At 42.3% G+C, this 17,439-nt stretch overlaps 1 protein-coding gene across 1 annotated transcript; it reads left to right on the plus strand.

Annotated features, from left to right (window-relative positions):
• Positions 1-12,223: 12,223 nt before the first annotated feature.
• On the plus strand, positions 12,224-17,154 carry LOC140195698 (anterior gradient protein 3-like). The gene is given in 4 exon segments (XM_072254411.1): positions 12,224-12,230; positions 12,446-12,559; positions 15,827-15,910; positions 17,105-17,154. Coding segments are annotated over 4 exon segments (255 nt in total).
• Positions 17,155-17,439: the final 285 nt, after the last annotated feature.

The following is a 17,439-nucleotide window of genomic DNA, read 5'->3' on the forward strand; positions in this document are numbered from 1 at the left end:
ACTGCCGGGTCAGCTTCCAGGGCCTGCCCTGCCGGAGAGCCACGTTTTCAGCATCGAGGTAGATTGTTACCCCCGACACATCCACAGGGGCACACCAGCGGGAGAGCAGCTCCCGCCCAATGATGGAGGACTCCCGGATGTCGACTAACCACACCTCGTGCTTCGCTGTGTTTTTTCCCGCTGCAATGCGCAGCCACTTCTTCCCTATCATCGTCGCACAGTCGCCAGTGACTGTTGCCAGCCGAACTGCCATTGTTGTCCACCCAGGCTGGGTATAAGCCCTGCTCTTCTCCCATACGGCCCACCCAGGGAGGCGACAACAGAGGAATTCTGTTGGAGGTCTCAGGCGACGCTGGAATGCCTTGGGAGGCTAGAATTGCCTCTGCTCTCTCCACTTCAGCCGGTGCCTCGGTCAGCAATGATGGTGATTTCAGGCGAAGGTGCATGCCGAAGCCATTCTGGTGTCTGTGCCTTTACAAAGGCGTAGAGTTGTCTCCGCAGTCACGCTGCTCTGCCGGCATTAGGTCAAGGAGGGTGCGCAGGGCATCTCCCTCCAGTGCCAGGGCAAGGTGCACCGCCATCACGATAGGACCCCATCCATTCTGCCATGCGGCAAGTTAGACTTTGTAATGTATTGTGTGAGTATTCGTAGAGTCACAGTGCGTATGACGTCAGGACGTGGAGAAGTAAAAAAATGGAAGTCTGGTGAATAAACGTGGTTGTTCAATCCACAGCGGTGTCCGAGTCACATCAATATTACATGATGTCAGAAGGAATCGCAGAAAAAAAAGGAAGACACGTAAAGATGTCACAGTTACAGCCAGCGTCAAGTTTAAGCCTACAAGGTGATCTTGCTGAGAACTGGAAAATAGGGATCCAGGAGTTTGAGCTGTTTTGCACCGCTAGCCGCGTAGCTGAAAAGATGGAGAAAGGGCAATGTGCTACGTTTCTGCATGTGGTGGGGGAAGAGGCAATAAAGGTTTGCGACATGTTTGTCTTCCAAGATGATGAGCAAGATAAAATTGAAGTGTTGAAGAAAAAGTTTCAAGATTACTGTGAAACGAGAAAAAACCTACCATACATCCAACACATGTTTTTCACGAGGGCTCAAGGACCAACAGAGACCATAGACGTCTAAGTAACGGATTTGAAGAACAAGGCAAAAGACTGTGAGTTCGGACAACTGCATGACTCTTTAATATGTGACAGGATTGTATGCGGCATACGAGATGATCAGGTGAGAGGCAGGTTATTGAGAGAGGCGGATCTTACATTAGAAAAGGCAATTGATGTTTGCCGTGCCAGCGAGATCATGTCAAGTCAGATTAAAGTGCTCAATGAAGAGATTGAAGTGCACAAAATAAAAAACTGTGAAAACTGACAAGAGTAGGACAAAGCCAGCTCCACAGGATGATCAAGAGGAAGTTAACTGCAACAGATGTGGTTATAAACATGGATACAGAAAATGTCCAGCCTTTGGTCAGACATGCAAGTTATGCTAGAAAAGAAATCACTTTGCAAAGATGTGCAAATCGAAGGAGCACGCAAGGTAAATGCATGCTGTGGAACAGAGTGAGGACAACAGTGACATGTTCATTGGCACAGTGGAATTGGAAGAGGAGGCATGCATCAAGAATATTGACAATGCAGAGATGGAGGATGAAGACGATTAGACTCAAGATCTGATAATAAACAGGAGGAATGTGACATTTAAGCTTGACACTGGGGCAAAACGCAATGTAATGTCAGCAGAAACATTCAACTCACTGGACATCAGAGGAAGACTGAGAAAATCCACCTGCAAGCGTGTTGCATATTTCAGCCACAAGGCGGCGCCACTGGGCAAAAAAGCACTCACCTGTGTGTACAAAGGACAAAAACACAAGATAGAGTTGAAATAGTACAGCAACATGTTCCAGCAATACTGGGCAAAGCAACATGCACAAAGCTAGGCCTGGTGAAGCGAATCTATGGGCTTGAAAAAGCAAATGACATTTTCAAAGACTTTGATGACTTGTTTTCTGGATTAGGATGTTTACCAGGGAAACACCATATCCAGGTTGATCCAATTATTGCACCAGTCGTGCATACCCCGAGAAAGATTCCAGTAGCTCTCAGGGATCGAGTAGTAGAGGAGCTACACAGAATGGAACAGATGGGAGTCATAACAAGACAAATAGAACCGACTGACTGGGTGAATATTATAGTGACAGTGGTCGCAGAAAAAAAGACAAGGATTTGCATGGATCACAAGATCTCAACCAAGCCATCAAAAGAGAGCACTATCCACTGCTCACAGTTGAAGAGGTTGTCCCCTGCATGCCTAATGCGAAATACTTTTCAGTATTAGACGCAAATCAAGGCTTCTGGCAGATCAAGCTGGATGAAGAAAGTTCCAAATTATGCACTTTCAACACACCCATAGGGAGATATCGTTTCCTGCATCTACCTTTTGGGATTTATTCTGCATCAGAGGTATTCCAGAGATCCGTGGCACAAATGATTGAAGGCCTGGACGGGGTGGACAACGTCACTGATGATTTGCTGATATGGGGTGACACATTTGAGGAACATGATCAGAGACTGAGGAAGCTCCTGGAGAGAGCACGTGAGTACAACCTAAAACTGAACAAAAGTAAATGTAAGATCAGAGCTACAAAGATCAAATACATAGGTCATGTACTCAGTGCTGATGGACTAAAACCAGATGATGAAAAGGTCAGAGCTGTGGTACAGCTACCACCACCTGAAGACAAGCAAGAACTATTGAGGTTCATGGGCATGATACTGTATCTTGCCAAATTCATTCCCAACTTATCAGAGGTCAGCGCTCCACTCTGTAAGCTACTAGAGAGCAACACTGAATGGCAGTGGGAAGACGAACAAAAGAAAAGTTTTGACACATTGAAGCAGTTGGCTACCAATGCACCAGCACTCAAGTTCTATGATGTCAATAAACCGGTGACGATGTCTGTGGATGCCAGTTCGGAGGGAATAGGAGCTGTTATACTGCAGGATGGGAGGCCTGTGGCGTATGGATCAGGAGCACTTATGGACTGTCAACGCCGACATGCTCAAATCGCGAAGGAATTACTCGCCACAGTTTATGGGTGTGAGAAGTTCCACCAATATGTATATGGCAAAGAAATTCAGGTTGAGAGTGATCACAAACCACTTGAGAGCATCTTCAAAAAGCCACTCCACCAAGCTCCTATGAGGCTGCAAAGGATGCTTCTCAGGCTACAGAGGTACGCTCTCACAGTCACCTATAAGCCAGGAAAAGAACTGTACATCGCTGATGCTTTGAGCCATGCTTACCTCAAAGAGCAAAAGGAAGAGTTGCTCGGAGGAGAGCTGGAGGTCAACTGGGTTACACCTCAGCTACCCATCTCTGAACAGAAGTTGAACATGTTCAGGAAAGCGACTGCAGATGATCCTGAAATGCAAATGCTAAGAGACATTACAATGAATGGATGGCCAACAGAAAGAAAAGATGTTCCAAAGGAAATGCAGAAATACTGGACATTTAAAGAGGAAATCAGCTATGCATCAGGACTAATGTTCAAAACGGCAAAACCCATTGTGCCAAACCAAATGAGACAGGAAGTGCTCAACAGAATTCATGAGTCACACCTGGAGATAGTGAAATATAAAGAAAGAGCAAGAGACATTCTCTATTGACCAGGCGTGTCAACTCAGATAGAGGACATTGTGTCTCAGTGTGCAGTTTGTAATGAAAACAAAAACAGCAATCCAAGAGAGCCTCTGCTTCCCCACCCACTACCAGGAAGACCACGGGAGAAGATTGGCACAGATCTCTATCACTACAATGGTGCAGAGTATCTGCTTTGTGTGGACTACTATTCAAAATATCCAGAGATCACCAAGTTAAGTGACACGTCCAGTCGAGGTGTCATTACCGCAATGAAGTCGACATTCGCAAGACATGGTATTCCAGATATTGCCGTTAGTGACAATGGTCCACAATATGCCAGTGGTGAGTTCAGAGGGTTCTCAGAAAGCTGGGAATTTCAACATGTTACTTCCAGTCCAGGGCACGCTCAGTCTAATGGATAAGCAGAGAGAACTGTACAAACTGTCAAGAACATGCTCAAGAAGGCACATAGCAGCAACGGTGACCCTTACATTGCTCTGCTTGAATACCGCAACACACCGATTGAGGGTATGGGTTCTCTCCTGCGCAGCTGTTGATGGGATGTCGTCTGAAGTCCAAACTGCCAACATCCACAACTCTACTGACTCCTGAAGGTAATGCTCAAGTACATGACAAGCAAAATTACAAGCAAATAAAGCAAAAGAGCTACTATGACAGACATACAAGACAATTGCCAGATCTGCATACAGGTGAAAATGTCAGAATACAGACAAGAGACACCTGACAACCAGCTGTGGTTGTGAACAGACATCAGCAACCAAGATCCTTCATAGTTCGCACGCTGGATGGAAGAGTCTACAGGAGGAACAGGAAACATCTGCTGAAGACAGGCGAGAGGGAGTTTCCACGTACAGATGCACAGGACATTTCCACATACACAGACGTGGAAACAAACGACACCAAGAGTGATGCAGACCGCACAGACACAGAGGTCACTCGAGAGACTGACACTGATGAAGGACAAGCACAGTCACAGTTGTATCACACACGGTCTGGGAGACAAGTCAAACTTCCAGCTAGATACAGAGACTAGACATACATACAGTCTCACGCAGTTCGAGGCAAAGTCACACATGTTATAAGTTCCAAGGTGTGAAATAAAAGGTTTATTAGTCTATGTTAGTAAAATTAAATACACTGCTGTTAGTATTGTAAGATACAATGCAGAATACAGTACAAGAAGTTAGGATTTTTTTTAGTTTATGTCATGGTTGTTGCACTGTAAGAAAGGCATACCTAGAGGCATTGTTTTGGTAATTCACAGTGTTGTAAAAGGAAAAAAAAGAATCTTGAGAAGGGGGATGTAATGTATTGTGTGAGTATTTGTAGCATCAGAGTGCGTATGACGTCAGGATGTGGAGAAGTAAAAATGGAAGTCTGGTGAATAAACGTGGTTGATCAATCTACAGCGGTGTCCGAGTCACATCAATATTACAGACTTGCACCATATCAGGCTCCAGGCGGCTGGTACCATTGCAACTGGAGAGCTTCAGGGTGGACCTGGTAGCGCTAATTGCCAAGACCAGTCTTCCTCCTGTTCCAGCGGCGTATGCCATGGGGTCAATCTCCCCATGCCTGCGGCGTCCTGGGTTCCCCAGTGCAGGTCGCGAAGGAGGGGCAGGTATTGCGTTCTGCCATGTCCCCCGGGTTAGGGATCCTGGGAAAGCTTGCCCCGGCCGAGTTTTCTGGGAAGGAACATACCTTTCCTGTACTTTGTGCAATTGATCTTTAAACACCCTTCCCATGTCTGATGTGCACTTGCCAGAAAAAAGGGTTTTCCCAATAAACGCTTCTTAGTTCCTGCCTAACACCCACGTAACTTGCCTTACTCCAATTTTATACTATCCCGCAAGGACCATACTCATCCATATCTACAGCGATCCTGAAAGATAAGGAGTTGTGGTCACTGCTCAGCCACTCAAAGGTCAGTCACCTGGCCAGGCTCATCATCCAACACCAGGTCCAGTACAGCCTGTCCTCTCATCGGACCATCGAAAAATTGGTTCAAGAAACCCTTCTGGATATACTTAACAAATTCTGCCCTACCTGAACCCCTTGCACAAATAAGGTCCCTGTTTATATTCCGAAAGTTAGTATTGACATTTTAACTGTGGACAGGCAATTTTTGTCTATTTATTGTCTTCAACTGCTCAGTTACAAAGGTACGGAATTAGGCTGTCCCGCATGTAATGGCTGGTGTCAATGACTATAATGTACCAAGGGATGCTACATTTTTCAATAGAATATTGTCACACCATTATCAAATACTAATTGTCTTGTCAATTTCCAAAACAAACAAAATTTCCTCCCGCAGATAAACAAGCAGCCTCTTAAGCGACAATGGTACAGCAGAAAAGTTATACGTAAATAAGATTTCTTGATAACTGGCTCATGTCTGAATTAACTAATATTTATGGGAGTTTATTCCTATGGATAGGTGTCCAATAGGCAAGGCTCATAAACCATGGCAAGTATGCCTTGTGATGTATTTGTCAGTAGAGGGCACTCTTCACAATTTCTCAGACACATGTTCCGTGCCTTGGAGGGAATTTCCTTACAAAGCTGTACTTCAGATTCAAAGTTTAAAAAAAACAATTTCTAACAATAAGGAATCAATTGTTGAATTGTAACCTTACGTCAGGCATCGACTTCCTTGAATATTTTCTCCTCAATTTGAGCCTGAAGGTGAGATCAGCAGTGTGCCATGCACTGCTCTGGCCTCTGAAAAAGTTTGCACTGATCAGATGTGATGTGTTTCCCTTCGGAAAGAGGACACAGCTCGATGTGCCAATCTCTCTTTTTTTGTCAGCTGTCAAAGCTAACACAAGCCAAACCTTTCTTATATCTAAAACATTCAATTTTTTTTCAAAATAACAAATGCTACCAATATTACTCTTAATTTCGCAAAAAAATTTATATGTTCAAATGAAATCAGATACATTTTAAAAGTCTAGGTGAAATCACACCAGTGGCTACCAGCCATTCTCCATCACTGGAGAAGCAGTTTTTCCACAGATACTTTATACCTTATACTTTATTGTCACCAAACAATTGATACTAGAACGTACAATCATCACAGTGATATTTGATCCTGTGCTTCTTGCTCCCTGGATTACAAATCGATAGTAAATATTAAAAATTTAAATTATAAATCATAACTAGAAAATAGAAAAATGGAAAGTAAGGTAGTGCAAAAAAACCGAGAGGCAGGTCCAGATATTTGGAGAGTATGGCCCAGATCTGGGTCAGGATCCATTCAGCAGTCTTATCACAGTTGGAAAGAAGCTGTTCCCAAATCTGGCCGTACGGGTCTTCAAGCTCCTGAGCCTCATCCCGGAGGGAAGAGGGACGAAAGGTGTGTTGGCTGGGTGGGTCGTGTCCTTGATTATCCTGGCAGCACTGCTCCAACAGTGTGCGGTGTAAAGTGAGTCCAAGGATGGAAGATTGGTTTGTGTGATGTGCTGGGCTGTGTTCATGATCTTCTGCAGCTTCTTCCAGTCTTGGACAGGACAACTTCCATACCAGGTTGTGATGCACCTTAGAAGAATGCTTTCTATGGTGCATCTATAAAACTTAGTGAGGGCTTCAGGGGACAGGCCGAATTTCTTTAGTTTTCTTAGGAAGTAAAGGTGCTGGTGGGCCTTCTTGGCAGTGGACTCTGCTTGGTTGGTCCAAGTCAGGTCATTTGTGATATTGACCCCGAGGAACTTAAAGCTTTTGACCTGTTCCACTTGCACACCACCGATGTAAATTGGATTGTGCGGTCTGCTACTCCTTCTGAAGTCAACAACCAATTCCTTTGTCTTGCTGACGTTGAGGGATAGGTTATTGTCTTCGTACCATGCCACCAGGTTCTTAATTTCCTCTCTGTACTCAAACTCATCATTACCCGAGATACGGCCTACAATTTTTGTGTCATCAGCAAACTTATATATTGGGTTTGATGGAAACTTGGCTACACAATCATGGGTGTACTGTGAGTACAGCAGGGGGCTGAGTACACAGCCTTGTGGGGCACTGGTGCTCAGAGTGATTGTAGAGGAGAGCTTGTCCCCTATTTTTACAACCTGGGTCCTGTCTGTGAGGAAGTTGAAGATCCAGCTGTAGATCTGAATGCTAAGGCCCAGGTTCCAGAGCTTATGAATCAGTTTATTTGGAATGATGGTATTAAAGGCAGAGCTGTAGTCAATGAAAAGGAGCCTTACGTATGCGCTTTATTCTCCAGGTGTTCTAAGGAGGAATGTAGGGCCAGAGGGATGGCATCTGCCGTTGACCTGTTGCTCCAGTAGGTGAATTGCAAAGTGTCGAGGTTGACCGGTAGGCTGTGGTTGATGTGTGCCATAACCAATCACTTGAAGCACTTCATAGCAATTGATGTCAGAACCACAGGTCGATGGTCATTCAGGCATGCCACCTTCTCACAGAAAATCCTTGCTTGGATTTCCAGCATCTGTAGATTTTCTTGTCTTTGGACAATCACCAGTTGCACCCACATTTACAGTGATGAAGTGCTTTTAAAAGATTGGCCATAGTCTGAATCAACTCCTGCCTAAGCAAGGACCTGGACCCACTGCAATTTGCCTACTACCACAATAGATCTACAGTGGATGCAATCTCACTGGTCTTTCACTCGGCCCTGGATCACCTGGACAATAGCAATATCTATGTCAGACCTGCCGTTTATTAATTAGAGCTCAGCTTTCAACACCATCAGTCTTAATCAATAGACTCCAAATCCTGGGCTTTTGTACCTCCCTCTGCAATTGGATCCTTGACTTCCTCATCAGGGGACCACAGTCAGTGTGGATCAGAAATAACATCTTCTCCTCACTGACAATCAACACTGGTGCACCTCAAGGATGCATGCTTTGCCCACTATTCTACTCTCTCTACAGCTCAAATGCTATCTATATACTTGCCAGTGACACATCTATTGTTTGCAGAATTTCAGATGGTAATGAGGAGGCATATGGGAGTGAGATAGATCAGTTGACAAATAAGAGAAAATCTACAGATGCTGGAAATCCAAGTAACGCCATCCCCTTCTCTCAATTCCTCCGTTTCCACCACATCTGCTTTAAGGATGAAGCATTTCATTCTAGAACAAAGGAGATGTCCTCCTTTTTCAAAGAAAGGGACTTCCCTTCCTCCACCATCAACACTGCCCTCAGCTGCATCTTTTCCATTTCACGCACCACCACCAGGGATAGGGTTCCTCTTGTCCTCACCTACCACCCAACCAGCCTCCGCCTCCTGCACATAGTTCTCTGAAACTTCCACCATCTCCAACAGGATCCCACCATCAAGTACATTTCTCCCTCCTCACCACTTTCTGCTTTCCACAGGGATCGCTCCCTATGTGACTCCCTTCTCCAGCTCCATTGATCTTCCTCCTGGCTCATATACTTGCAAGTGGAACAAGTGATACACATGCCACTGCACATCCTCCCTCATTACCGTTCAGGGCCCTAAACAGTCCTTTCAGGTGAGGCGACACTTCCCCTGTGGGTCTGTTGTGGCCACTTACTGTGTATGGTGCTCCTGATGTGGCATCCTGTATATTGATGTGACCAGACGTAGATTTGGAGACCACTTCACTGAGAATGTATGTTTCGTCTGCCAGAACAAGCAGGATCTACTAGCAGCCATCCTTTCTAATTCCACATTCCATTCCCATTCTGATATGTCTATCCATGGCCTCCTCCACTGTTGTGATGAGGACACACTTAGATTGGAGGAACAACACTTTTATTCTGTTTGGCAAGCCTCCACCTTGATGGAATAAGCATTGATTTCTCAAACTTCTGGTATTGCCCCCACCCCCCTCCCCGCCTTCACCATTCCCCATCCCCTTTTTCCTCTCTCACCTTATCCCTTGCCTGCCCTTCACGTCCCTACCCCCTTTTCCCCCTTTTGCATTCTTCCGTAGCCTTCTGTCTCTTCCACCGATCAACATGCCAGCTCTTTGCTTCATACAGGTTTCACCTATCACCTGGCCTTTCTCTCTCTCTCCCCACCCCCCCTTTAAAATTTATTCCTCAGCTTTTTTTTCTGCATTCCTGCCAAAGGGTTTCAGCCTGAAATGTCGACTGTACTCTTTCCCATAGATGCTGCCTGGCCTGCTGATTTCCTCCAGCATTTTCTGTGTGTTAGGTAGATCAGATGGCTGAGTGGTGTTGAAATGCCCTGGCACGTTAGTGTGCTCCATATTGATCTCCCCATCCTCAAGTGGAACTGCTGCATTCCTTTGCAGATACCTGGGCCTTTAAACGGACTCACTGATTTCTGTATAAAGCAAACCAGACAGAAACTTTTACCATGATTGCATCTTTCTACTTCACACATCTATCTACTTTCATGTCATTTTTACCTCAATAGCCTGTTGTATCACTTAATTCAATTGTTCCTTTCTACTTTATCATGAATTAATTTAGTATTGCTTTTCCATTACAATATGCAAATTTTTAATCTATCTATGATAATGTAAACTTAGTTGATGAACGGAGATTTTAAGGCTTTAATACAACAGATACTGAAATAAATGAGGCAAAACTGCATGAAGTGATTTAGGTCAGTTCCAACTACTTTGTTGCTGGGTGTAATAAGTTAAATCATTCTGCAGGATGAGTTAAATTGAATTATTGGCTTTATTCCAGTACAAATAGGATTGAGCCCAGTCACCAGTATAAACTTTAGAATGACTGTACTGTTTTCTATTGGTGGATTTTTTCTGTACAACATTCTCAATACTCCCAACATTGATTTGTTCTCATGTTATAAAGAAATTAGTACATGTCTGAGATAGTTGATGAAGAGCTTTTCCTTATTCCAACTTTGTGTTGACATCCTCATTTCTTTAAAGTTAGAGAAAGCCTCTGGGGAACCTGCAGCAGGTACCTGACACTCAGGGTGTTTTCTCCTTTAGATGGTCACAGGCAGGTTTTGTTTACCTAGGCATATTCATCACACCTATATTTGATCAATTGTTCAAAGCTAACTTTACACAGTTATTTGACAAAATCAAACAGGATCTTGAGCAATGGAGCACTCTTCCCATTTCTTGGCTTGGCCGAATTTCCTTGCTGAAAATGAACATTCTTCCTTATCTGCTCTACCCAATACGAATGATTTCAGTCATTTTCACCCAACAAACACTTTAAAAAATAAATGGCTGGTTTGGTTCTTTCATTTGGAACAAAAAAAAACCCTGTATTAAAATGCTTAAGTTACAGCTTTCCAGTAGTCTAGTGGGGTCTGGATTTTACAGACATCAAAAAATATCATTTAAGTTCCTTTTTATCTTATGTGGTTGACTGGGTTTGCAGGGACCCCTCCTCAATTTGGCTGGACATTGAAGCTTCACAAACAAAATGCCCTCCTATTAATTCGCTTTTCCTCAATAAGATGAAATTAGTTAAGGAATATTGTCACAATCCAATAATAATTAACACAATCAGGGCTTGGAGGGCGGTGTGACAAATTGAGGGCAACGCAGCGAAAATATCACCCTTCACTAACTGACACTTCTTTCTTAGTCTCTTTATTACTTTTTGTCACAATCATTTTATCCTACTTGCTCAGTACATCCACACCTGCTTTCTCTATTTACCCAGGTTGCAGATATGATATATTCAGATCACAATACCATAATTTGCTATATAAAAATTATAAAACTAAATCAGCACATACAAGATTAAGTTCCCTGACATGGCAGAATCTGTGTCAGTATTAATAGCTAAGTTAATAACACCGCTTTGAAATAAGGAAGTTTGCAAGTGACACACAGATTGGCCTTGTGTTTGACAGGGAGGAACACAACAGAAAAGTACGAGTTTGGTTATCTGAGCAGAAACGTAGGAAATGGAATTTAATTTCCAGAGAAGCGTGGGGTATGGATTTTGGAGAGTGCAGAATGTAGGGGAATATATCATGCAATAAATGAGTGAACATTTAGTGATATGGGCAAACAAAAGGATTTTGGCGTCTATACCCACAGGTTGCTAAAGATAGTAGGGCAGGTAAATTAGAAAAGAAAACTTGCAATATTTTCTGTTATTAATCTTGTTATGCAGTATAAAAGCACTGAGATTAGGCGAGAACAGAACACAATTCTGATTCGAACAAACCTTGCATTGGAATTGATTTCTTCAGAACACAAGATCTGAAGGAAGAATACTATGACAAATAAATCTCTTCCTAGCTCTTTCTTCAGTTAGTCCTGATGGAGGGTCTCGGCCTGAAACGTCGACTGTACCTCTTCTTAGAGATGCTGCCTGGCCTGCTGCGTTCACCAGCAACTTTGATGTGTGTTGCTTAAATCATTAGGAGCCTGGAAAGAATAAATAAAATGTTCCTGTTTCCCTTGTTTGAGGTTTAAAAAGTAGGTATACGGATTTAAGATAGCTTAAAGAGGGAAATAGGGGAAAAAGTTCACCCAGAGGAGGATAGTAACCTAGAACTCACAGGGGGAAAAGTTCGTAAAGGCAGAAGCCCTCATCATACGTAGGTAATACTTGATTACACGCATGAGCTGGTTTCTTCTAGGTGATGAAAGGTGAGAAGGTAGGATTAATTTGAGTATGTTTTACAAATTCTACACATACAATGAGCCAAATGGTTTGTTCACATATCATAAATTTTGTGTAATTCTGTGAAAATGACCAGTGCACTCTTCTGTATGCTGCCCAACAGATTAAAATGAAAATTGAACACTAGCAAGATCAGGAAATTTCAGAAAACTGCAGATTGTTATGTTTATCATTGTTTCAGGTTGGGGAGATGATTTAACATGGGTTCAAACCTATGGAGAAGGGCTATTCAAGGCAAGGAAAAGGTAATAAAAACCACTCGTATTAATATTTTGCATTAGAGAAGCATATTTAAGTTTTCAGAACTAATTGGTTCTACTTTAGGTAGAATAAAGTTATAACAAAACCACAGAAGCTGCTCAGAAATAAAGATTGGAAGTTTCAAAGAAAGGCAAATCTCTTTCATAGTGCAGTGTTAAAACTGCCCTCAGTGATTGGATATGCTGTAAACAGATTATTTTGTCCTAATTGACTTTTACTGTAGACATGTATCTGCTTTGGCAGCTCTCTCCAAAGTGCTACTGTCACGGTCCCGATCGTTAATTCCCTATCTTTCTCCTAATTTCCTTTGATTGTGCCACGGTTCCGACCATTAATTTCCCATTTGCTTCTAATTCTCTTTCATGACGGCACACCTGGTTTCCATCAACACCTGCAGCATAAGAACCCCGGCATTACAACCACTAGTCGCCAGATCATTGCCTGTGTGGGAATTAACGTTTCCTGGCCGCTTAGGACCGTGCGTTCTAAGTTTTGTTCCAGTTTCAAGGTTTACCTATGAAACTCCGACTCTCTGTATCAAGGCTCCGTGTCAATGCTCTGTATCCAGATCCCTTCTGTTTGCTGTTCAACGTTCACATCCACATAAGCATCCTAACTCAATCTCCGTGCCCGTATCCTGCACTTGGGTTGTCTACATTCGCTCACTGCAACTGCTGCTTGGATACTAAAACAAGAGTTGCCAGTGCATTCTTAAACTCAGCCTTCTTTATTATGAGAAGATCACAGGGCCACTGTATTTGTATCTTAACATGTGTTAAGTGTTTCGGTGAGGTAAGTTTATTGCTAATTGGAAATTTTTCTACTACTAACTATAATTTCCCCAAGATTCTAGCTTCCCTCAGTAAAAATTGATATATTCACAGGGTGTAACACAGTATAGAGCAAGCCATTCAGATCCCCCAGTCCACGTAGAATAACATCTATTTGCATTAATTTAATTCTATTCCCCCTAATTTCTCATCATTACCCCAGGAGTCTGTCTCTTACAGAGAAATTGGAGAGAATTGAGTTAGATATGGCCCTTGTGGCTACGGGGGTCAGGGGGTATGGAGGGAAGGCTGGGGCGGTGTTCTGAGTTGGATGATCAGCCATGATCATAATAAATGGCGGTGCAGGCTCGAAGGGCCGAATGGCCTACTCCTGCACCTATTTTCTATGTTTCTATGAATTTACAGTGGCAAATTACTCTTCTAACTCTCACAACCATGAGATATGGGAGAAATCAGAGCACTTTGGAGAAAACCAATGCAGTTGTCAGGAGAATTAGCGAACTCCACACTGACAGTGCCAGATGTCAGGATTCAGCCTGAACCTCTGGACTTGTAAAATAGCAGGTGTATTAGCTGTGCCACTGTTCAAAGTGACATCCTAAACACATTTGTGTCCTCACTGGCAATAAGATGAAAATCAGGATGAATGTAGAAATTCCAGATCAGTTGCAGAAACATGTCCTCCTTTTTGGGAGTACAAAAAAAATCTCCTACATAACTAACACTGGAGCTTTTGAAGATTTGAAGACTGCTCTGATGAGATGTTGTTATCTGTAACCCAGTAAAATATCCAACTTTTAGAAGCTGAAGGAAGAAATTGAAAGCTCAGCCTCTGGAAGAACAAGACTTTTACAGCAAATGTCAAATCCCAACAAAGAAACCCTTCTGAAATTTACGTTACTTACCATACAACTCCAGGCTAAGTTACAAACTATAGCACAAAGGTTCTGTTTTAATCAATCAACCAGTTTGGAAATAAAACTGTAATTCAAAAACCATTGAACTTACCTGCTGATTGCTCCCTGATGCTTGTGGTTTAAAAGGTGATTAAATTCCATTTCCTATGTTTCTGCTCAGCTGACTAAATTGGTTCTTTTCTGTTGTGTTCCTCTCTGGCATACACAAGGCCAATCTGTGTGTCACTTACAAACTTCCTTATTCCTCATCTCACGCAGCCGAAGACAATGCAGCTTGTCTTCCAGTGAGCAAATACCAGACAGCAGCACCAATGGCACAGCCAGCCTGCAAGGGCCAGCATGGATTCCAGCCGGCCTGCCTCACCTCTGCTTGCTCCCACTCTGCCTCCGTGCCTGCTACCCTTGGCGTCTGAAACAGGCTAAACTGCAGCATGAAGTCTGGTCCTCAGACACACATCCCAGCGCAGCCGCCGTGCCTCTGTTCACTCCCACACTGCCTCTGGCCCCTCCTCCCCGGGTGGGAATCAAGAATCACCTACTTTCTTTAACATCACGTTTACTACTATGAAAGGATCAATAGTTACTTAGCTGGCAAAGATATTGATGAGAAGTACAGTGTAACTTCACTGAACTGGGACATGTATGACTGCGTGGATTTCCTCTCTTTGCTCCAGTTTCCTCCCACAGTCCAAAGGCGTACCATTTAGCTGGCTAATTGCTCATTGTAAATTGTCCCGTGATTAGGCTAGGATTAAACTGGGGGATTTCAGGGCAGTGTGGCTCGAAGGGCTAGAACAGCCCACTCCACACAGTATCTCAATAAATTAATTAATTAATTTCAAAATACTTACACAAGATTGTGAATTCAATTGTGTTGCTCTTTAGCTGTAGCTGGAGAATGTGTGCACTCAGCGCTTGTTGGTACAATGGCACAAAGTAACTTTAACAATATACAGTATGGTTTACTACCAGAATTGTCAACATTGGCTTAAACTTTCACCATGTTAAATCCAGCATGTGCTAGGAGACAGCATCAGGAAATTCTATATTCCCACTCTGTGACTTTACAAGAATAAGACATCAAGGACTGGATTTGCATGACTTCTCATGAATACATTCTCCAAATTTATCTGAAATGACAATAAGCATTCTTAATGTTTTAGTACCTGCACCCTTCATCAAATGCCTGGCTGAATATCACATACACTCTATTCTGGTTTCCTCCTTAAACAAATTGGATATCTGGTTGAATATATCACCAAAGGCTAGGGTTTATAACTAATATTAACAGGAATTATTGGCTAATGATATGTAAAACAGAATAATGCATTAGATATTGGATTTTGCCTGATGTGCATGGTTCACAAACAAATGCAGGCATCATATTAAGGCAGCTTTGTTTAAATTGAGAACTAATGATGTGAATTGGGTCTTGAGTGTCTGGGTCTTGATCCAAAAGGTTGCCAATGCCATTCCCCCCCCCCCCCCCCACAACACACACACAGATTTTGCTCTAGCTACTGTGTTCCTCGAGCAGTTTGTATCTTGCTCCAGTTTGACTGGCTTCATTGCTGTGCACTTTGTTTTCCATAGATCCCTCTATGACTGTGAGAGCTGATATTACAGGGAGGTACACAAACCGTCTCTATACATATGAACCTCAAGATATTCAACTGTGTAAGTTTAAAGCACTTCAGTCGAAACCTGTGGTCCTAATTTAAATTATGTTTTGTCAATTCATTGACAGAAATCTTTTTGTGTAATTTATCTGCAGAAGATTATGTATCAGTTTTTTCCAGATATTGCAAAACAAAAACCTTGCAAAGTCATAGGAGGTTGTGAATCTCAGACCATGCTTAAATACTGAAAGAGCAAGTTCGTAAAATAGTGAATATTTATTAATGTTCTCCAAAAGCATTGATTCCTACAAAGCACATCAGTCACCTTTTCTAAAACTTTGAAATTATTTGATAAATATGATGACGGCTCTGTTTATATATCTTGTAAAATAACATAAAGGAAACAGATAAGACAATTCCAAACATTCTTGCAAGAATATGGCCTGAAGAAACCCTTATTTGTAAGTTCTTCAAATTTACTTTATGACAGAATGTTTTGTTAATTGGTTAATAAGCATTGCAGAATCTGCAAGCAATTGCAAAAATCAAAACTGTTTGGAATTATTCCACTTTACCTTCCAAAATCATCATGATGTTTAGATTCTGGAGGTTAAATAAGGTCCAAACAAACAATCATTTGTAAAAAAAGCACATCAATTGCAAAAAGTCCATGAAAATTCAGGATTTAATCATTTCAGGGTAAATATTGAGATGGCAAAATAAAATTGCTATGTTGTTACTATACTGAAAAGTAGAACAGTCACGGCTTTTATTTATCTTACTGATTATTCCTTCCAGTAAAAATATACTCCCTCCCTCTCCCCTCTTTTTCTGTTCCCCACTATGGTCTCTTCCCTCTTCTCACCTGTCTATCATCTCTCCCAGGGTCCCCACTTCCTTCCTTTTCTCCTGTTCTCCGCTCTCCTCTCCTATCAGATTCTTTACTCTCCAGCCTTGCTCCCTTCCTAACCATCTGACCTCACCTCCAGCTATCCTCCTTTCCATCCACCCACCTTTTTATTCTGTCATCTACCCCCTTCCTTTTCAGTCCTGAAGAAGGTTCTTGGCCCAAAACAATGACTGCTTATTCATTTGCATAGATGTTACCTTCCCTGCTGAGTTCCTCCAGCATCTTGTGTGCCTTGCTTTTGTTAATCTTTTTTTCAATTCTAGAAAAAAATTTTAAGATTCTGGCAATTGGGTCTATAGAACTTAACTGATAAAATCCCTTTATATGTTTTTCTATTTCCAGTGATTGATAACATGAAGAAAGCAAACCATTTGCTAACATCTGAGCTATAAAGAGGAACAGCAATGGTACTTGTTCTAATGTGAGAGAGAGGAAAGAGGGTTTTATTTCCTTATGTATACAAGTTAATCTGAGTTACTGATTCATGTTGATTAATACCCAAAGCCAATCTGCAAGAATGTATGCAATGTCTTAATTTTCATTTCTGATATAGAAGGTACATAATCGATTAATAAACATCTGAAAAATCATAATTTGATCAATTTTGTTTATTTTTTACGTTCAATATATGATATACAAGATCACAAGAAACATTTGTTTTCAATGAGCAGGTTCAG

The sequence above is a fragment of the Mobula birostris genome, chromosome 3, assembly GCF_030028105.1.
Source record: "Mobula birostris isolate sMobBir1 chromosome 3, sMobBir1.hap1, whole genome shotgun sequence".
In the NCBI taxonomy this organism is placed as follows: Eukaryota; Metazoa; Chordata; class Chondrichthyes; order Myliobatiformes; family Myliobatidae; genus Mobula; species Mobula birostris.